Below are 21,539 nucleotides of genomic sequence, written 5' to 3'. Positions count from 1 at the left end.
CCCATCTAATCTAAAAACCACAGTTTTAAGTTTCAGGACTTAATTTCTTTCTTGTCCAAGTCTTGAAACCAAATATAAAAATAATGTATTTCCACTAAGATGTGTGAGTAAACTGCAAATTAAAACTAAAATTAACAAATTTCCTTAGGACAAAGAGTTATTTTTTAAAGTTTCTGTACTTAAAGAGGAGCTTGGAGCTTACCTACAATAAGCTTGTGAAGAGCACCCTTATCTCCATTAATAGCAGCAGCATGAACTTGGGATGCTAATGAAGAACCGGGAAAGAACAAGTTCTCTGACCTGTTCATAGTCCTCTCAACAACTGGAACAACCTGAAACGACGATGCAACCAATAAATATCTGCAGGAAACACTTCTGAAATCCATCTCACCAGTTATAAATGGGTATGTTATAAATATGGCTTACTAAAAACACTTTGCCAGGATTCAAAATGTCTACAGTCCTAGTTTTAGAAGAGACATAAGGAGCAAATCAGCTGAACTTCTGTACAAGTTGCTCATCTGTAAAATGAAAGGATTAGATGCTTCTAAGATGCTTATCAGGGGCTAAGAGAAAAAAAAAAAAAGGCTAAGTATTTAACATTAGACCCAGGGTTCAAAAGGCACAGTGACTGGCTAAGTTAATACAGGTGATTTGACTCCACGTAATACTAAATATTAGAACTGATATTGGGACTAAAGGTTATGGCCAAGTCACAAAATAGATAATGATATAAACTTGTCAGGTTAGAATTACCTAGATTTAAGTGCTAAATTAGAAGGTACCTCATTCTTTCTTTCATGCCCACAAAAGGAGGCATTTTTATTTGTTCTCTTCTTGTGTTCACCAGGGAAATATACCTAGTTAGAGATCTTGACCTCAGGAACTTAACTTGGAAACCACACTATTAGGATAAACCATGTTTCATTAAGGAAAATTTTGCTGACTGGTCATTTGATATGGTTTGATAGACTCTTCTAGAAATGCATTAGCTGCATAGGAAAACAGTACATTCCCTATCATAACAGTGCTTAAACAGAGACTGGATTATGTCAGAAAAGGAGCAGGAAGAATTCAAGTACGTGATGGAAGGAAAGAGTAGTTTCATCAATGATCATAACCTTGCATCCTAAACTTAAGATGTCCTATCAAAGTTTCAAACTTGAACTTACAAGGATAAGGGAGATAATAAGTACAAGAAACATGGGGAGTGGTAAGTAACATGGCAAACCAGAGCATGTGTACCTATCTAAAGGGAGAAGCTGTTAATTAGCTATAGCTAATATCTATCACAAGGGTAAGCAAGCCCTCTTCTGATTTTAAAAAATGAAACTCCAATCCCTGTGACTCTCTTTTGTAAAATAAATTTATTACAGTTCATGAGCTTGATTGTCATTGACAAGGATTACCGGTTATTTTAAAGTGAAAAGTATTTTCTTTATTTTGTAAAGTTCAGCTCTTCATGGCTTTATTTTGCTGACAATTTCAGTTAACGTGTTGGCAGAAATTATGGGCTTTTTGAGAGACTTCTGTCATGTCTGAGCAAGTCTGTCATGTCAGAAAAACCAGTTATATGCAGGATTAAATTAAAGTGACTTAAAGAAGCTGCAAAACAGGGGTGGAGGTTAAAACACAGAAGAGTAATTATACTTGGGTTCAAGGTCCAGTTCTTTAATAATATGCAGTGTAAACGTAGGCTACCTCAGCTCTGCCTTCCCGTAAAATATGAAACACGAAATCAGTAGACCATGCAGATTCATTTAACAGGTTGAGTGCCAACTATGTGCTATGCACTGTTCTGAACTCTAGACATTGTTCTGCACTTTAGATCACTCCAGGTGATCAGAGTTTTGGACACATCAGAATCACACAAAAAAAAAACTTTTGGAAAATAAACTAAAAATTTTATCTCAGTTATATATATTTATATATATATATCTCATCTCATAATTCTTAGCAACTTAGTACAGAAACAGGTAGATAGATGGTTTTCAGTGAATGCTTGTTGAATGAAAAATCAGTCATAGGCTGAGCACTAAGTCCAGAGGGTGACCAGGGTCAAAGTTTAGTTTCTTGGAGTAATGAGTTCATACTCATCTGTCTCTGATCTTTTGTAACTCCTCATTTCTATTTACCAGCGAGGTTGGTGAGTGGTTAAGAGATAAGAACACCAGACTAGGAGAGAGGAGACCTAAATAAAACTCTTGACTCCATCACTATTTAATTTTGTCAGCTTGAGAAATCCTTTAAAACAAAACAAACAAACAAAAAAAAAAAACCTCAAATGTATACGAAAAAAATTTAGCGCTGTTTTTCATAAATTTTTATAGATCAAAACCTCTTGGTTATGAAATTCTATAAAACGCAAAGGTATCATCATGATTAACTAGCTATAAAACAAGCCAGTGTAATAAACGCTCTAATAATAACTACAGAAAACCAGCGGCGCTGTAGCAGCAGGACTGTTAAGTCGCTCAGTCATAACTGACTCTTTGCAACTCTGTGGACTGTAGCCCGCCAGGCTCCTCCATCCATGGAATTCTCCAGGCAAGAATACTGGAGTAGGTAGCCATTCCCTTCTCCAGGGGTTCTTCCCGACTCAGAGATAGAACCCAGGTCTCCTGCATTGCAGGCGAATTCTTTACCATCTGAGACACCACGGAAGCCCAAACTGGTGCAACAAGCAACGGAAGAGTCATTGTGATTAGGACCAAAGGATTGGTTGTGCGGGAAGCTCTCAGAGATGGTGACTGACATCAAATCGGGGTCTCCTGCATTGCAGGAAGATTCTTCAGCAGCTGAGCTACCAGGCAAGCTCAGTTGAGATAGCTTGGCTACAACTGGAGGCACGGCGATCTAGTTAGGTGTTCGTAAATGAATCTGGAGAGCTAACCGGGCCCAGGTTAAGTTCCTTAACTGCTTGGCTAGCAAGTGTTGTGATTATCCTGTAGGAGTGATCCACGCATCAGTGGCAATCACTCTCGCACCGGGCTTTCCGGTTTACAACGGGCTTCCCCAGTCCATCCCATAACTATTCCTTACAGGAGTCCAAAGTGACAATTACGGGTAAGCCATTAACACATTCCACTGAAACCCAGCAAGGGGGTGGCTCTGACTTTATAACGCTAGAACTAACGCAAAGAGAAGAGCAAGGAGGCAAGGAGGCCAGCGATTGGAGGTTCAGGCCACAGCTCAGGCCAGGAGGGCCGAGAGTTTGAGGCTGGGGCTAAGCACTGCAGACCGATAGGAGCCTCCCCAGCCAGGCCCCCTCTTACTCACCGTCGCCTCCTCCAGGACTCACGTCCTGGGGGCGGCTCCAGGAGGCACGACCCCCGCTGGGCCGCCCCTCCTGCCCGGCCAGGCCACTACATCCAGCTGGGACTGAGCCCCCCGAGCTGAAAACTAGTGGAACCCCTCGGAAGGCGGAGCGAGGCTCTTGACGGCACAGCCTTCTGGGAATTGTAGTTCGCGCCCTCTAACACCTCTCCCCACGCCCTTTCTATCCCACAAGGCCCCGCGCGGCCGACTTGGTGGACCAGGCCCGAGCGCTTGATGGGAAAAGAGTTCCGTGCGTTTGATGACGTGCTCTTTGAGAATGGCGCGGGACTACATGTTCCGACGGGCTCTGGGAGAGGCAGGACCCGGAAGCGAGGGTATGCGAGGCCTCTCTGGAAGTTGTCCCGGGTGTTCGCCGCTGGAGCTCAGGGTCGAGAGGACGGGGTCCCGCTGCCGGGAGAAGCCTCCACTGCCGCCGGCGCCCGGAGCCCAGCGCCTTCCTATCCTAACCCAACCTTCTGCAGTCCCAGACGCCAGCGCCTGTCCCTGCCGCGGACTCCGGCGTTACCATGATTCCTGCCATCTTCCTATCCTTACCCGACCTCAGATGCTCCCTGCTTCTCCTGGTGAGTGAGTGAAGGAATGACAGACCCTTCGATAGACGGTCTGCGGTCTCCCGCCCTTGCCGCGGGGGACACAGCTGCTCCCACCCTTGCGCTCCCGTTTTTTCTCCTGGTGGCGAGGAGTGCACCCTCCCCCGCTGCCTTCATTCTCAGCATCCGTCTGTCCGCTTCCCAGGCCCCGGGTTCCTGAGGCCTGAGAAACCGCGGACGGAGAAGGAGACCTGGAAACCCGAGAATTAGCCCTGGGAGAGGAGTCTGTGGGGGGCGGGGGGGCGGTCACGGCGAGCAGCGCCCCTTCCCCCGGCGTTCGGAGGTTGTTTGAGTCCAGAGGGCTCATGCACTTGGTGGTATTCTGTGTCCAGAAGGTCGGGGCGTAGACCTTCTGTTCCCTCCCACCCCCTTCTTTTGGGAACAGTGTGAGGCCGACAGGTGCTGGGGTCTTGTGAATCTCGCTGTTGAGCGCTGAAACGGTGCCCGGGTCGGCGGATCCCTCTGTTGTGGCTTGATAGGATTGGTTGAGAACCCGGAACTGGAAGCTGGTTTGGTGTCCACTGGGGAAGGAAAGGTTTGAAGGGTGGAGGCTGTGATTACCAGAAAGCCTCAGCTCAGAGCCTCCCTCACATCTGGTTATACTGCCCCTCTCCACCCCGAAATTTAAGCAGAGTTGTTCTTCAGGCTCCTGATTGGTGAATGACCAGGTTTTCTGCAGACATATGCACTTATTTCTTAACTCCCTCACCGGCTCAGCACCATCCCATGTTGCAAGGGAAGCTTCCCCCACTCCGTCTTCCTCCAAAGTACATCTTGAGTGTGCAACCTGAGTAATCCAGGCTGCAGGTCAAACTGAGACAAAAGTGAAGGACTAACTCCATGCGGCCAAATGATGTACTTTTAATTGAACTGTTGTTACAACACGATGTTTGAAAGTACTTTAATTGTAGTAGGTTTTTATAAGGCTAAATTTAAGTTGAACATTAAGTTAAAATCACTCTTGACAATGTAAGAAATATAATTCAGTGACTCACAGAAAGTCATATAGCTGGTTACTGGCAGGACTGGGATTTGAAGCAGGTCTCTTGACTCACAGTGATAATTCTGCCACATCACGTTAAATTTTTAATGTTTGTGTTTGAAATAGTTTCTCTCTGCCTGTCCCCTCTCTTCCTGTTTTCTCTTCTCTCCCCTCTCCTTCCTCTCTCCTCCCTCTTTTCTCTGTGATTTTCAAGTCATATTCAAAGGCCAGATCCAGTACTTGGACTTTTTCAGAGGAAAAGTGCTATTAAAAAACTAAAGGGTATGTCAAAATACTTTTGAGAACTAAAAGTTGCGTATAAACATGGTCATGTTACATGATGAAGTGTCCTGTTGTCATTTCTCATAGAGTAAGGAGTGGTTTCTCTATAGAGGAAAATATTCTGTAGAGAACTATTTCTTGGTAATTGCATCATACCCTGTGGGTCTTTTTCTTCTGGAGTACTAGAATAATACTCAGAGACCACTCTGTCTTTAAGGGTAATAGATACTCATCTTTCCATATCCATAAAAATGGCCAGAATTATGAGTTGTTTGCCAGAAATTACTTTTAGGTTACAAAAAATATGAAGGGCAAAAATCATAAGAGATTGAAAAGAAAAGGTGAAATACTGATTAGGGAAACTATCAGATTCACTGTTTGGCTGTAGAGCTAAATTTAAGAAAGAAAAATAATTTGTTTTGAAATAACTTATGCTTTTTATAGAAAGCCTACAAACGTTGTTAAGCATAAAAAATTTTTTTTCTAATACTTTTAAAATCTTGTTAACATTTTGTATACTTACCTCTAAATAAATGTAGCAGAATAGAAGGTATTTTAGAGAATAAAGGTTAACCTATAAAGGTTAATAGGCTGGAAAATAAAGCCCACAAAAAGGTTTAGTAAGCCAGAGTTACACATGGAGCTAAATTCAGTTCGAACACAATGTTTACCAAAGTAGTTTTAATAATCATTTGCCAGTTAGCAAATATTTATAGAACATCTGTCTGATCACAATTTGAATTACTTATCTAATTGGCAGTTCTGTTCTTGTGATGGAACCTGCTTATTCAGTAACCCACCTGTCTAAAAATACATCCTTTATCTTCTCTAGTGTACTTTCTTCCTCCTCCTTCCAGCTTCCCCTCTCAGACTTCAAGTTTATTCCCTCCCACGTTCAGCCATTGAATATCTAAGTTCCCACTTAGCTGAGGTCATTTTTTTTCCCTCCCTTAAATGGCATGCTCCAAAAAGCCATATATTCTATTACCACAATGATTTTTTTTCAGGCAAACTATACCTCCGCCCTGAAGAACTAGATCTGTTTAGTGGTGTTCATAAGATAACAGCTGAAACATAAAATCCTAAACTTCTGTGGGCAGGTAGTTCCCTCTCCCGCCCCCCCCCCCCCCACCTCTATCTCAAAATCATTTTGGGATTTATCATTCTCTGCCTTAAAAGCCTTTCTGGGATGTGTAACTAAGTGTAAAAGTTCAGTGTGACAACATTTTCTTCCCTGAGCTTTTATGTATAGATAGCTTTAAAGTCAGGGTCTTAGACAATGAGTTCTTGTATTTTGGGCTTGCTTTTTGAAACACACCCTTTGCCTTTAAATTATTTTTAAACTCCACTGAATTTGCAATGTCTTGGGCAAAGTCAGGTATTGTAGACACACTGATTTTGGGTAAATCAGAAAAGGTATTTGAGTCACCTGGCAAATGCAAAACAGGCCTAATCCTCCTGGTACCTTTACTGTACCTCATTGTATTAGTACTGTTATGGTTTGAATTGATCCATCAGATGTGCGGTTACAACTTTAGTTCCTAAACTGTATAATCTCTGCCTCTATAACTGCTTATCATATTTCGTGGGTGATTTGAATCCTGGAGCAACATTTCTCTACTAAAGCTCCATGTATATAATGTCTGGATTGGGAAATTCCTTCTCAGTTGTGTGTGCTTTCAAGGAGAGCCACCTGAATCAGAGAAAAAGCATCTGACCAGATATATCATGGCAGTGTCTTTTCATTTTGCTCTGTGACAGTCTTTTTTTTTTTCTGTGACAGTCTTTACTTGGCAGCTCATAGGATAAGTTAAGGGGATGTTTCATTTATCACTAACCAAAGAATCAGTTACTTATCAATTGGCTCTTTTCTGCTTATCTTTCTGAGATGGGTTTACTCAGGATTAAAAGTGATAATTTTCCCCTTAAATTATTTATTTCTTAATGGTTCTTCCTGCATTGGTTTTGTACACGAGTTTTGAGATTGTGAGATAAGTGAAATAAGACTAAGTTGGAATGAAGTTGTCTGATATAGCCTAAACTGACTTTTCTGTGGTTCACAGATTATAACATTCTGCTCCAGTTACTTTACGGAAAAGGCTTTCTTGTTAATCTCTTGATGGTTAGGTTTATGGATCATAAGTTGTTACTAGCCCTAATTGCCTTGTGCCTGGACATTAAGGCTTTTGACATTATTGTTCTCCTGGTTTGTTCAATATGTATAAGAAGCCAAGAAGTGTTTGCTTAGGGAACTAAGTAAATCAGAGAGCTAAGTAAATATTTATTTAACTAAACTCTTTAAGTACCTTAAAAAATAAGTACTGTAGAATTCAGAGATGTCAGTTTTAGCCATTTGTGGCTATTACAGATACTGATTCCTGTCGTCAGAAAGCGTACTTCTGGATACCTGTGGTTCCATTTATGACTCTGTGGGTCATTTATCCTGTTGATATGGCTTGCTCCAGATCAGTGGTTTACAGAACCTGGTTGCTCATTGGAAGCATCTGGGCCAGTGTTAATACAGTTCTGTGCAGGCCCTCTGCCAGGCTGCTGTATCTGGGGGACCCAAACATGGCTTGTGTTTGTCTGCTTCGTTTTTAGTTCCCAGGTCATTTGTTTTTTCTTTAGTATGTCTCTCCCTGAAAGATAGGAATTAAACAGCAAAGCAGAAAACAGAATACTATTGTCACAAGTAGAAAAAGTAACAAATTTCTTTATATCATCAAATACTTAGTGTTAAGATTTTCCTGTTTCAAAGAGAAAAAAAAATTTTAACAAATTGAATGTTCAAAGCAGGAGCTGTGTAAGGGCCATACATCCCAGTTGGATTATACATCTCTTGTAAGATTTTTACATCTGTGGCTTCTCTCTCAATCTCAATTTTTTTTTCCCTTGTAATTTATTGCTGAGAAAACTGGGTCCTCTGTCCTGTGTTACTTCTCACTTTCTGAATGTTACTGATTGTGTCCTTCTAGTGTGGTTTCATGTTTCTCTGTTCCATTTATTCCCTATACATTTGTAGTTAACTTTATGTGGGCTTAACCACTAACTCAATAGTTAGGTTCATTTGTTTTTCAGTTTTTAAAAAGTTATTTTCTAATATATAATTATCAATATGTAAGGTTTACTGCTTCCAAAGCAATCTATAAAACAAACATTTACAGAAGGCTAACTTCTATCCCTGGTCTAGTCTATTCTCTTGACTTCCTCCTCATATGAGAAACCTTAATTTTTTTTTTTTTAATTTTTAACTCTTTCTTTTAAAAAGCAATGTAAGCAGTCTACTTGTATCTGCATATCTGTGTGTTTCTCCATCCCCTTCGTACCCTCTGGCACATTATTCATACTTTCTCTGCCCACCTCACCCTCTCCCCTCTTAACCTCTCTGTAAAGTGTATCCTAGAGTGTAAAGTGTATTCAGGATAGAAATATTCCTTATTTCTTCTAAACTGTTTATTTCTCCTCTGGGTAGATGTGGCTATTATTGTTCCCATTCTTTTGCTTTAACAAATATGTTAAACTACTTTCAGAACTACTTTTGCTAGTGTATCTTTGCGATATTAATAGATTCCTGTAATTGAAGTTGCTCCGACAAATAATAAATGTAACTTTGTAGATGTTGCTAGATAGTAGAAATTCCACAGGAGTTTTGCCATTTTGAGTTCTCACCAACAAGGTAACAAACTTTCCTTATATTTGCATTCTTTACCATGGGTGTTTTAACTCTTTATCACCTGAGTTGATCCTGGGATACAGTCAGCTTGAGAAGCACTGGAGCGTACTATTCAACTCAGTAATATTTTGGATGGGTTAAAACTTGTAAAAAGCCTTGTAAAAAATGTCTGATTGTCACAGTTACTGACAACATGTTCCACACTGTAGACTCTGACTTTTAATAGCTTTGTAGTAACTCAGCTTTTAGATGCACTATATTTTACTTTGTCGTTTGTTAAAATATTACTATTTTAATATAAATGATATTTTTAATATAAAATACGGTTATTGGTCATCTCCAGTTTTCCACAGTTGTGAAAGAAATGTGCAGATGATTCACATACAATGATATTCACTATAGATCTGCAAATATATTCTCAGGTTAATTCTGTAGAATTGTATATCTTAGATCCTTTTATTTTTTTTTCTTATGATATGTCTTTTATTTAGTATTTCTGATACATTGTACAAATGTGTCCTACTGGAAAGTTGTCCAGATGTTAATTTCTATGAACAATGTATGAGAATATCCACTTCCTCACACTCTGGTTACAATGGATGCTTTTGTAGTCTGTGCCAGTGTAGTAGACCAACAATATTATCTGATTTAACTGTATATTTATTTGATTACAACCAAAGGTTTGTTTTCTTCATAATTAATGACTATTTATAGTTCTGCTTGAATATGTATGTATGTGTTTGTTATTTACCCCTTTCCAAAACCTTGTTTACTCATTGCAGTAATTCAGAATAGATGTGCTCACAAGATACAGTTTAAGAATGACAAAGTGTTCTTTCTTCCTTTAGTGTCCATTCATGAGGTAGCAGAATACAAAAAATACAGGGTTAGCTGTCAGGGCATCTGTGTGCAAGTTCCACCTCTTCCACATCCTTAACAGTGTATCCTTGGGTACATCACCTAACTACATTTTTTATTCTCCAAGGTAAGCACTCCAGATTTGATGATTCAGTGATTCTTTGCTAGTCTATCTTGTTTTTTAAAAGGATATTCCTCTGACTTCTCTAATTAGTAAATTTCTTATTTGATTGGGTAGTTCCTCAAAAACTCTGCTGGCTTTGCAGGTCTATGCCCCCCTCACTCTGCTATCCAGTGGGAGGAATAGCACGCTTTGGTCACAGCTTTTCTTGTATTACTGTACTCTGTTCCATTTAACTAACTAAATGAAAAAACGCAGCTTGGCTTTTCACAGCATTCAGTGCTCATTAGCCTACCTTTGATCCCATAGAGAGGATCTACCTGGGTTTCAGGCTGGAGCAAATTTATTTCCTTGGTATTATTCTTTTCTTTCCTCCTGTCATTTGAGGGCCTGTTTACTATCTGCTATGAAAGAGAAAGATAATTGAGATTCATATCACGCTTTCAAGGAATTTATAGTTTAGTGAGGGAGAAAAGATCTATATGTAAATAATTAGAATTTCAAAATGAGAATGATAGGTGTCTTTAAGGTATTTGTAGAAGCGAGTTGTAGATCTTGCTTCTTCCAGTGTCCTCACCCCAGTCATACTGATTCAGAATCTGTACTTTAATAGTGTACCTTGCTGATTCATATATGACCATTAAGTATGAGAAGTACAGCTGTAGATGTCTAAAAAGAAGTAAATTTCTTCTCACTGGCAGAATCAGAAGTCTTGAAGGAAGACGAGAACCGAGCCTTAAAAGGTTAAATTGATGAGTTAATTTTCAGTCTTGAGTGGAATGAATAAGAAAGCTTATATCCTTCAATGACTTAGTAAATCTGTATCATGAATTGGATACCTGTTTTGGGGGTTTTCTTTCTTTTTCTTTTTTTAAGGAGTCTTGCTGTGTGGCTCACTGACATGGCCAGATGTCAGAACTGGCCCTAAAGAAGCTAGCAAACCCTTTGGCCAGTTTCCATTAGAACAGCTCATTATTATCTTAGCCAAAATAAAAATCATGGTCTTTAGTGGCTTCTCAGTAGCATTCCAATTATTCCACTCAAGAGGAGAAGGACAAAAATGCGACTTTGGAGAAATTTCTTATGTGATGCCATGGATCTCGGTCTTGGTTCTGTTCTTGTAGAGACTGCAGTCAGATTCTAACTGCTTTGATTCCCTCAGTGATGTTGTGATCAAGATCTCTGATTCCTCTAGTGATTTTCTCATTGTGTAGAACCTTGAACATTATATTTTAATGTATCTAATTTTTAGTCACCTGAATTTGTAGACATGAACATTACAAAAATAATACAAAAAAAAAAAAAAGGGAAAAGAAGGAAGAAATCATCTCAGAAAAATATTTGAGTATTGGAGCTAAAGAAAACTGTCAAGTGAATTAGAGTGCCAATACTTTTCCCATTTCTTCCTTAAGATTAGAAGAGTCTAGTAGTGGAAGGAGGCTGTTGTAATTGAATTTAAGTGATTTTAGGAAAAGATCTTTAGGCATCAGAAGAATTTTTAACACTGGAAAAAAGGAATTTCTATGGGACTCTACCATGAGTGTTTTGCTCAGTTCAGTAGGTGGGTCACATGCAGTAGAATGACTAAAGGTTTAATTGTCTATAACTATACGGTAAATTCATTAATATGGAATAAAATATAAAATTCCATTCCTCAGTGACAGTAGCCATTTTTCAAGGGCACAGTGGTCACGTGTGTGTGCTTAGTTGCTCAGTTGTGTCTGACTCCTTCCGAACCTTTGGACTGTAGCCTGCCAGACTTCTCCATCCTTGGGGTTTTTCAGGCAAGAATACTGGAGTGGGTTACCATCTCCCTTCTCCAGGGGATCTTTCTAACCCGGGGATCAAACCAGCATCTCCTGTGTCTTCCTGCATTGCAGGTGAATTCTTTACCCACTGAGGCATGACTACTGTATTGAACAAAGCAGATGATGAACCATTTCCATTGTTGCAGAAAGTGCCATTGGATACTGCTGGTCTAGTTGTCATCTGTCTCAGAAACCCAAGACAAAGGTGAGGTAAAGAATGAGGAAAATGCCTCAAATAGTGTTTCAGGGCTTGTGAGGAACATATATCTTGCCTGTCCAAGGGTTAGCAATAACCTGGAAAAATGTTCATTGTCTTATTAGCAAAGATTTGTCTTTTGGTAGCCTGATAGCAAATTTAGGGAGGCATCAGACAATATCCCTGGATTGGGAAGATCCCCTGGAGAAAGGAAAGGCTACCTACTCCAGTATTCTGTCCTGGAGAATTTCGTGGACTGTATAGTCCATGGGGTCGCAAAGACCCGGACATGACTGAGCAACTTTCACCTCACCTCAGACAATATAGTTAAAACTAAAAAATAAGAGTTTGAGTGTTTAGTATTGATTCATCTACTAGTTCACAAGGCAATGTAGGACAAGTCACTGTCCTTCCTGGGGCTTTGTTTTTCGACTGAAAATTGAGTAGGATTGCATAGACTGTTTGGAGCAGTCCAGTGAGCCTTCCAGTGGAATGTGACTGGGAAGTTGGGATTTGAGGGACTACAGTTTGTGATAAAGCCCCTTTTGAAGGCTTCATCTTCAGAAATGATACTTTAGAGAAAAATTTACTGATTAAGAACATTCCTACATTTTAGTTATTAAAATTACCTGTAGAAAGATGGCCCCCATATGTTCTGTTTGCCTCAGGTTTCAGGATACCTTTGCCAGGAGTTTAATGTTCTAATTTGATAAACGCAGAAGTTAATGTGCATTTTTTTTTTCATTTATTTTTATTAGTTGGAGGCTAATTACTTCAGAACATTGCAGTGGGTTTTGTCATACATTGACATGAATCAGCCATGGAGTTACATGTATTCCCCATCCCGATCCCCCCTCCCACCTCCCTCTCCACCCGATTCCTCTGGGTCTTCCCAGTGCACCAGGCCCGAGCACTTGTCTCATGCATCCCACCTGGGCTGGTGATCTGTTTCACTATAGATAATATACATGCGGTTCTCTCAAAACATCCCACCCTCGCCTTCTCCCACAGAGTCCAAAAGTCTGTTCTGTACATCTGTCTCTGTTTCTGTTTTGCATATAGGGTTATCATTACCGTCTTTCTAAATTCCATATATATGTGTTAGTATGCTGTAATGTTCTTTGTCTTTCTGGCTTACTTCACTCTGTATAAGGGGCTCCAGTTTCATCCATCTCATTAGAACTGATTCAAATGAATTCTTTTTAACGGCTGAGTAATATTCCATGCTGTATATGTACCACAGCTTCCTTATCCATTCATCTGCTGCTGGGCATCTAGGTTGCTTCCATGTCCTGGCTATTATAAACAGTGCTTCGATGAACATTGGGGTGCACGTGTCTCTTTCAGATCTGGTTTCCTCAGTGTGTATGCCCAGAAGTGGGATTGCTGGGTCATATGGCAGTTCTATTTCCAGTTTTTTAAGAAATCTTCAGACTGTTCTCCATAGTGGCTGTACTAGTTTTCATTCCCACCAACTGTGTAAGAGGGTTCCCTTTTCTCCACACCCTCTCCAGCATTTATTGCTTGTAGACTTTTGGATAGCAGCCATCCTGACTGGCGTATAATGGTACCTCATTGTGGTTTTGATTTGCATTTCTCTGATGATGCGTGATGTTGAGCATCTTTTCATGTGTTTGTTAGCCATCTGTATGTCTTCTTTGGAGAAATGTCTGTTTAGTTCTTTGGCCCATTTTTTGATTGGGTCATTTATTTTTCTGGAATTGAGCTTCAGGAGTTGCTTGTATATTTTTGAGATTAATCCTTTGTTGCTTCATTTGCTATTATTTTCTCCCAATCTGAGGGCTGTCTTTTCACCTTGCTTATAGTTTCCTTTGTAGTGCAAAAGCTTTTAAGTTTCATTAGGTCCCATTTGTTTAGTTTTGCTTTTATTTCCAATATTCTGGGAGGTGGGCCATAGAGGATCCTGCTGTGACTTATGTCGGAGAGTGTTTTGCCTATGTTCTCCTCTAGGAGTTTTATAGTTTCTGGTCTTACATTTAGATCTTTAATCCATTTTGAGTTTATTTTTGTGTATGGTGTTAGAAAGTGTTCTAGTTTCATTCTTTTACAAGTGGTTGACCAGTTTTCCCAGCACCACTTGTTAAAGAGGTTGTCTTTTTTCCATTGTATATCCTTGCCTCCTTTGTCAAAGATAAGGTGTCCATAGGTTCGTGGATTTATCTCTGGGCTTTCTATTCTGTTCCATTGATCTATATTTCTGTCTTTGTGCCAGTACCATACTGTCTTGATGACTGTGGCTTTGTAGTAGAGTCTGAAGTCAGGCACGTTGATTCCTCCAGTTCCATTCTTCTTTCTCAAGATTACTTTGGCTATTCGAGGTTTTTTGTATTTCCATACAAATTGTGAAATTATTTGTTCTAGTTCTGTGAAAAATACTATTGGTAGCTTGATAGGGAGTGCATTGAATCTGTAGATTGCTTTGGGTAGTATAGCCATTTTGACAACATTGATTCTTCCAATCCATGAACACAGTATGTTTCTCCATCTGTTTGTGTCCTCTTTGATTTCTTTCATCAGTGTTTTATAGTTTTCTATGTAGAGGTCTTTTGTTTCTTTAGGTAGATATACTCCTAAGTATTTTATTCTTTTTGTTGCAGTGGTGAATGGTATTGTTTCCTTAATTTCTCTTTCTGTTTTCTCATTGTTAGTGTATAGGAATGCAAGGGATTTCTGTGTGTTAATTTTATATCCTGCAACTTTACTATATTCGTTGATTAGCTCTAGTAATTTTCTGGAAGAGTCTTTAGGGTTTTCTATGTAGAGGATCATGTCATCTGCAAACAGCAAGAGTTTCACTTCTTCTTTTCCTATCTGGATTCCTTTTACTTCTTTTTCTGCTCTGATTGCTGTGGCCAAAACTTCCAAAACTATGTTGAATAGTAGTGGTGAGAGTGGGCACCCTTGTCTTGTTCCTGATTTCAGGGGAAATGCTTTCAATTTTTCACCGTTGAGGGTAATGCTTGCTGTGGGTTTGTCATATATAGCTTTTATTATGTTGAGGTATGTACCTTCTATTCCTGCTTTCTGGAGAGTTTTAATCATAAATGAGTGTTGAATTTTGTCAAAGGCTTTCTCTGCATCTATTGAGATAATCATATGGTTTTTATCTTTCAGTTTGTTAATGTGGTGTATTACATTGATTGATTTGTGGATATTAAAGAATCCTTGCATTCCTGGGATAAAGCCCACTTGGTCATGGTATATGATTTTTTTAATATGTTGTTGGATTCTGTTTGCTAGAATTTTGTTAAGGATTTTTACATCTATGTTCATCAGTGATATTGGCCTGTAGTTTTCTTTTATTGTGGCATCTTTGGATTTAGGAATTAGGGTGATGGTGGCCTCATAGAATGAGTTTGGAAGTTTACCTTCTTCTGCAATTTTCTGGAAGAGTTTGAGTAAGATAGGTGTTAGCTCTTCTCTAAATTTTTGGTAGAATTCAGCTGTGAAGCCATCTGGTCCTGGGCTTTTGTTTGCTGGAAGATTTCTGATTACAGTTTCGATTTCCTTGCTTGTGATGGTTCTGTTAAGATCTTCTATTTCTTCCTGGTTCAGTTTTGGAAAGTTATACTTTTCTAAGAATTTGTCCATTTCTTCCAAGTTGTCCATTTTATTGGCATAGAGCTGCTGGTAGTAGTCTCTTATGATCCTTTGTATTTCCGTGTTGTCTGTTGTGATCTCTCCCTTTTCATTTCTAATTTTGTTAATTTGGTTCTTCTCTCTTTGTTTCTTGATGAGTCTTGCTAACGGTTTGTCAATTTTGTTTATTTTTTCAAAAAACCGGCTTTTAGCTTTGTTGATTTTTGCTATGGTCTCTTTAGTTTCTTTTGCATTTATTTCTGCCCTAATTTTTAAGATTTCTTTCCTTCTGCTAACCCTGGGGTTCTTCGTTTCTTCCTTCTCTAATTGCTTTAGGTGTAGAGTTAGGTTATTTATTTGACTTTTTTCTTATTTCTTGATGTAAGCTTGTAATGCTATGAGCCTTCCCCTTAGCACTGCTTTTCCAGTGTCCCATAGGTTTTGGGTTGTTGTGTTTTCATTTTCATTCATTTCTATGCATATTTTGATTTCTTTTTTGATTTCTTCTATGATTTGTTGGTTATTCAGAAGCATGTTATTTAGCCTCCATGTGTTTGAATTTTTAACAATTTTTTTCCTGTAATTGAGATCTAATTTTACTGCACTGTGGTCAGAAAAGATGACTGGAATGATTTCAATTTTTTTGAATTTTCCAAGACTAGATTTATGGCCCAGGATGTGATCTATTCTGGAGAAGGTTCCGTGTGCACTTGAGAAAAAGGTGAAGTTGATTGTTTTGGGGTGAAATGTCCTATAGATATCAATTAGGTCTAGCTGGTCCATTGTGTCATTTAAGGTTTGTGTTTCCTTGTTAACTTTCTGTTAGTTGATCTATCCATAGTTGTGAGTGGGGTATTAAAGTCTCCCACTATTATTGTGTTACTATTAATTTCCTCTTTCATACTCATTAGCGTTTGCCGTACATATTGCAGTGCTCCTATGTTGGGTGCATATATATTTATAGTTGTTATATCTTCTTCTTGGATTGATCCTTTGATCATTATGTAGTGTCCTTCTTTGTCTCTTTTCACATCCTTTATTTGAAAGTCTATTTTATCTGATATGAGTATTGCGACTCCTGCTTTCTTTTGGTCTCCGTTTGCGTGAAATATTTTTTTCCAGCCCTTCACTTTTAGTCTGTATGTGTCTCTTGTTTTGAGGTGGATCTCTTGTAGACAGCATATATAGGGGTCTTGTTTTTGTATCCATTCAGCCAGTCTTTGTCTTTTGGTTGGGGCATTATACCCATTTACATTTAAGGTAATTATTGATAGGTGTGGTCCCATTGCCGTTTACCTTGTTGTTTTGGGTTCACGTTTATACAGCCTTTCTGTGTTTCCTGTCTAGAGAAGATCCTTTAGCATTTGTTGAAGAGCTGGTTTGGTGGTGCTGAATTCTCTCAGCTTTTGCTTCTCTGTAAAGCTTTTGACTTCTCCTTCATATCTGAATGAGATCCTTGCTGGGTACAGTAATCTAGGTTGTAGGTTATTCTCTTTCATTACTCTAAGTATGTGCTGCCATTCCCTTCTGGCCTGGAGGGTTTCTATTGATAGATCAGCTGTTATCCTTATGGGAATCCCTTTGTGTGTTATTTGTTGTTTCTCCCTTGCTGCTTTTAATATTTGTTCTTTGTATTTGATCTTTGTTAATTTGATTAATATGTGTCTTGGGGTGTTTCGCCTTGGGTTTATCCTGTTTTGGACTCTCTGGGTTTCTTGGACTTGGGTGGCTATTTCCTTCCCCATTTTAGGGAAGTTTTCAGCTAATATCTCCTCGAGTACTTTCTCATGGCCTTTCTTTTTGTCTTCTTCTTCTGGGACTCCTATGATTCAAATGTTGGGGCGTTTCACATTGTCCCAGAGGTCCCTGAGGTTATTTCTTTTGATTCTTTTTTCCTCTCTGCTTCATTTATTTCCACCATTTTATCTTCTACCTGACTTATCCTATCTTCTGTCTCCGTTATTCTACTCTTGGTTCCCTCCAAAGTGTTTTTGATCTCATTTATTGCATTATTCATTTTTAATTGACTTTTTTATTTCTTCTAGGTCTTTATTAAACATTTCTTGCATCTTCTCAATCTTTAAGGCTATTTATCTGTAACTCCATTTTGTTTTCAAGATTTTGGATCATTTTTATTATCATCATTCTAAATTCTTTTCGGGTAGATTCCCTCTCTCCTCCTCTTTTGTTTGACTTGGTGGGCATTTTTCATGTTCCTTTACCTGTTGGGTATTTCTCTGCCTTTTCATATTTACATGCCTGCTGTTTAGCTGGTTTTTTTTTTTGAAGTTTTATAAAATGTAGGGGAAAATGCCAACTATTAAATTATTACTGAAACAATATGGAAGTCTGTTTTTGAGTGAAGAATGGTTTCAGTTGTGTGTGTGATCTAAGAGAGAGTTGTTGTGTTTTTTTTTTTTTTTTGGCTGTGCCATACAGCATGCGGGATCTTAGTTCACTGACCAGGCATCAAACCTGTGCCCCCTGAAGTGGACGAGCCATGACCAGTAGATTACCAGAGGATTCCCTAAAAGAGAATCTGAGCCAATTGCAGTAAAACCCCAGCTAGCTAGTGAAACTCACGTTTCTGTAATGACTTCACATTCTGAAAGAGCTGAGAGTGAGAAGAGCTACACTTTTTTTGGTAGTCAAAATAATTCTTTGATAACAGCTACTCAAATTGACTCATTCCTCAATTTTTCTAGCACCAGTTTTTACTATTAAATTGGATTCTGATTCTCATAGGAAGTCTTGTGATCTGTTCACAATTAACACAAGTACCACAGTGTTGCAAAATATTTGGTTCTTAATTTGACCTTGGAAAGAACAGTTTCAGGTACCCTGATTTTGCTTTAGAACTGTAAAAACTGCACTGCATTTTAAAGCATATTCTATTTATTTGTTTCAGAAACTGTCCAGTTTATTATTTAATTGTGCCTGCACTCTGATCTTAAGTATCTTCCAGAAGCAAAGTGAAGTATTTTTCCCTTAATAATAACTTGAAAGTATATCAACTAAAGAAAACTTCTAGGAGAATATTTAATTTAGGAGTCAGAGATTTGGGCTCAAATCTTGGATCTGCTGCTTTTCACCTTTTGTTGTCTCACCTATTAATTTCTGAGGAATAATACAGGTTGTGTGTCTGACTCATAGGAGGTGTTATTTGCATGGTTCTACGATTCTGTGGAACAAAAAGTGTTGAAAAGGTATCATACTTTTTTATTCTCAGATATTAGTTTCTGGTACAATGCCTTAGACAGATTAAGTGCTCAGTGATAATTTTGTTGAGTGTATGAAAGAAAAAAAAGGTAGGTCTAGGCTAAGGAGGATCAGGAGTGCCCAGAGGAGTAGCCGTTTGTGAGCATCACCAAGAAGGTGAGCTTTGAACTGGGTGAGGCAGTCAGTCCTTGGGATTTCTTGAGGGGAAGAGCCTTCCAGGCAAGGGCGTTAGCCAGAGCAGTCCCTAATGTGAGTGTCACAGGCGCATTGGAGGGGTGGCAGGAAAGGCAATGTGCATGTCATGCTGTGAAGAAGGTGCAGTGCATTAGAGGGTTAAATCATGGACCTAAACACGTTTTGCAAAGCTGTCTATATTGATGACATTTTCTTATTTCTTATTTTCTATTCTGTGCTTTATTTTTTAAAAAATTGCTGATATGACCCAAGAAGGTAGAACTCCCTAACAGGCTTGCTGGTAGTATTGATCTCAGCCATGGCCCAGTTGGCTCTGCTGGGAGTAGCCTTGGCTGTTTACCCCAGTGTTCCCCCAGTTTGCTAAATTGAAAATATTCTCTGTGTGTAACACGACAGGTCACAGCTTGAAGTTGTAATAATTCAAGCAGTTAAGACAAAAGATTTCCTGACTTTTTTATTTTTTGATTCCTAAATGCAGTATATTTTCATAGTACAGAAAAGCATAATGAAGGAGAAAAGTACATCCTCCTACCACTGAAACATTTTAGTGTCTATGCATCCTTCCCGGTTCTCGTGTGTGCGTATTTGAAAGGACTTTTCACAGTGAAAGGTGTGTTTTGAACAATGTAGTGTCAGGCTCGTGCTCTGGTTTGGTCCTGCTGTAGTCTGCCATTGCTGGCTACCTGAGACCACGGGTGCCCACGAGTGTACACGCGTCTGTTCCCATGGAACTTGGAAATGGCACTGAGCTTGACCACTTAACGTTAGCAAGTTATTTAGCTTTTGAGAGCTTCCTTTTTCTTGCCTGTCAAATAGAATACAATCCTCTCTTTTGAAGAGTTCTGGGAAGACAAAATGAGACTGTTCATGAGTGTGTCCATGGTACATCGTGGGCATTTACATTTTTTTATTTCTATCATGTTGTAAGTGCTCAACAAATGTTGTTTAGATTAAGGAATCAATGAGTGAATGAATGAATGACTGAATATATTTGCTCTTTTGGGTAACTTTCAAGTTGTCCATCCTGTGGTATTACAGTTGTGTGTGTTGAAGTCATGAGCTGGCATGACAAGCGTCCAGCCCCTGTGGTCTTCTGATGCTGATTGCACTGTCAATATTATACTAAAAAGAACAACTTAAAAATGTGACCATACAGTGAATAAATTATTGCCTAGAACCTGGAATGTTAGGTCCATGAATCAAGGCAAATTGGAAGTGGTCAAACAGGAGATGACAGGAGTGAACATCGACACTAGGAATCAGTGAACTAAGATGAACTGGAATGGGTGAATTTAACTCAGATGACCACTATATCTACTACTGTGGGCAGGAATCCCTTAGAAGAAATGGAGTAGCCATCATAGTCAACAAAAGAGTCCAAAATGCAGTACGTGGATGCGATCTCTATTCATTTCCAAGACACACCATTCAATATCACAGTAATCCAAGTCTATACCCTGACCAGTAACACTGAAGAAGCTGAAGTTGAACAGTTATATGCAGACCTACAAGACCTTCTAGAACTAACACCCAAAAAAGATGTCCTTTTCATTTTAGGGGACTGAAATGCAAAAGTAGGAAGTCAAGAAACACCTGGAGTAACAGGCAAATTTGGCCTTGGAGTACAGAATGAAGCAGGGCAAAGGCTAATAGAGTTTTGCCAAGAGAACGCATTGGTCATAGCAAACACCCTCTTCCAACAACACAAGAGAAGACTCTACACGTGGACATCACCAGATGGTCAACACCGAAATCAGATTGATTATATTCTTTGCAGCCAAAGATGGAGAAGCTCTATACAGTCAGCAAAAACAAGACCGGGAGCTGACTGTGGCTCAGATCATGAACTCCTTATTGCCAAATTCAGACTGAAGTTGAAAAAAGTGGAGAAAACCACTAGACAATTCAGGTATGACCTAAATCAAATCCCTATGACTATACAGTGGAAGTGAGAAATAGATTTAAAGGACTAGATCTGATAGAGTGCCTGATGAACTATGGACGGAGGTTTGTGACATTGTACGGGAGACAGGGATCAAGACCATCCCCATGGAAAAGAAATGCAAAAAAGCAAAATGGCTGTCTGAGGAGGCCTTACAAATAGCTGTGAAAAGAAGGGAAGCAAAAAGCAAAGGAGAAAAGGAAAGAGAAACCCATTTGAATGCACAGTTGCAAAGAATAGCCAGGAGAGATAAGAAAGCCTTCCTCTGAAATTAATACAAAGAAATAGAGGAAAACAATAGAAAGGGAAAGACTGGAGATCTCTTCAAGAAAATTAGAGATACCAAGGGAATATTTCATGCAAAGATGGGCTCAATAAAGGACAGAAGTGGTAGGGACCTAACAGAAGCAGAAGATATTAAGAAGAGGTGGCAAGAATACACAGAAGAACTGTACAAAAAAGATCTTCATGACCCAGATAATCACGATGGTGTGATCATTCACCTAGAGCCAGACAGCCTGGAATGTGAAGTCAAGTGGGCCTTAGGAAGCATCACTACGAACAAAGCTAGTGGAGGTGATGGAATTCCAGTTGAGCTATTTCAAATCCTGAAAGATGATGCTGGGAAAGTGCTGCACTCAGTATGCCAGCAAATTTGGAAAACTCAGCAGTGGCTACAGGACTGGAAAAGGTCAGTTTTCATTCCAATCCCAAAGAAAGGCCGTGCCAAAGAA

The 21,539-nt window shown here is 39.3% G+C and overlaps 2 protein-coding genes across 6 annotated transcripts in view; one reads left to right on the top strand and one right to left on the bottom strand.

The window, feature by feature from the left end:
• Positions 1–3,438, bottom strand: part of INVS (inversin) — a 125,338-nt gene extending 121,900 nt beyond the window's left edge. For 2 of the 5 annotated variants that reach the window (XM_061132135.1, XM_061132137.1), the window contains exon 1: positions 207–332. Coding sequence is in view for 2 of the 5 variants with exons in the window: in XM_061132133.1 (XP_060988116.1) it covers positions 203–308 (106 nt within the window). In the remaining 3 variants the exon portion in view is untranslated. Of the gene's footprint in view, positions 1–202; positions 333–426; positions 446–3,279 lie in introns of those variants that run through there. The other 3 variants (XM_061132133.1, XM_061132134.1, XM_061132136.1) reach the window with 3 other exon arrangements.
• A 227-nt stretch (positions 3,439–3,665) lies between these two features.
• ERP44 (endoplasmic reticulum protein 44) overlaps positions 3,666–21,539 on the top strand; it is a 95,204-nt gene continuing 77,330 nt past the window's right edge. Inside the window, exon 1 of the mRNA XM_061132141.1 lies at positions 3,666–3,902. Coding sequence (XP_060988124.1) covers positions 3,846–3,902 — 57 coding nt within the window. The 5' untranslated portion in view covers positions 3,666–3,845. The remainder of the gene's footprint in view (positions 3,903–21,539) is intronic.

The sequence above is a fragment of the Dama dama genome, chromosome 29 (assembly GCF_033118175.1).
Source record: "Dama dama isolate Ldn47 chromosome 29, ASM3311817v1, whole genome shotgun sequence".
NCBI lineage: Eukaryota > Metazoa > Chordata > Mammalia > Artiodactyla > Cervidae > Dama > Dama dama.
The sequence above is the reverse complement of the archived record's forward strand: the minus strand, read 5'-3'. Positions and strand labels throughout refer to the sequence as shown.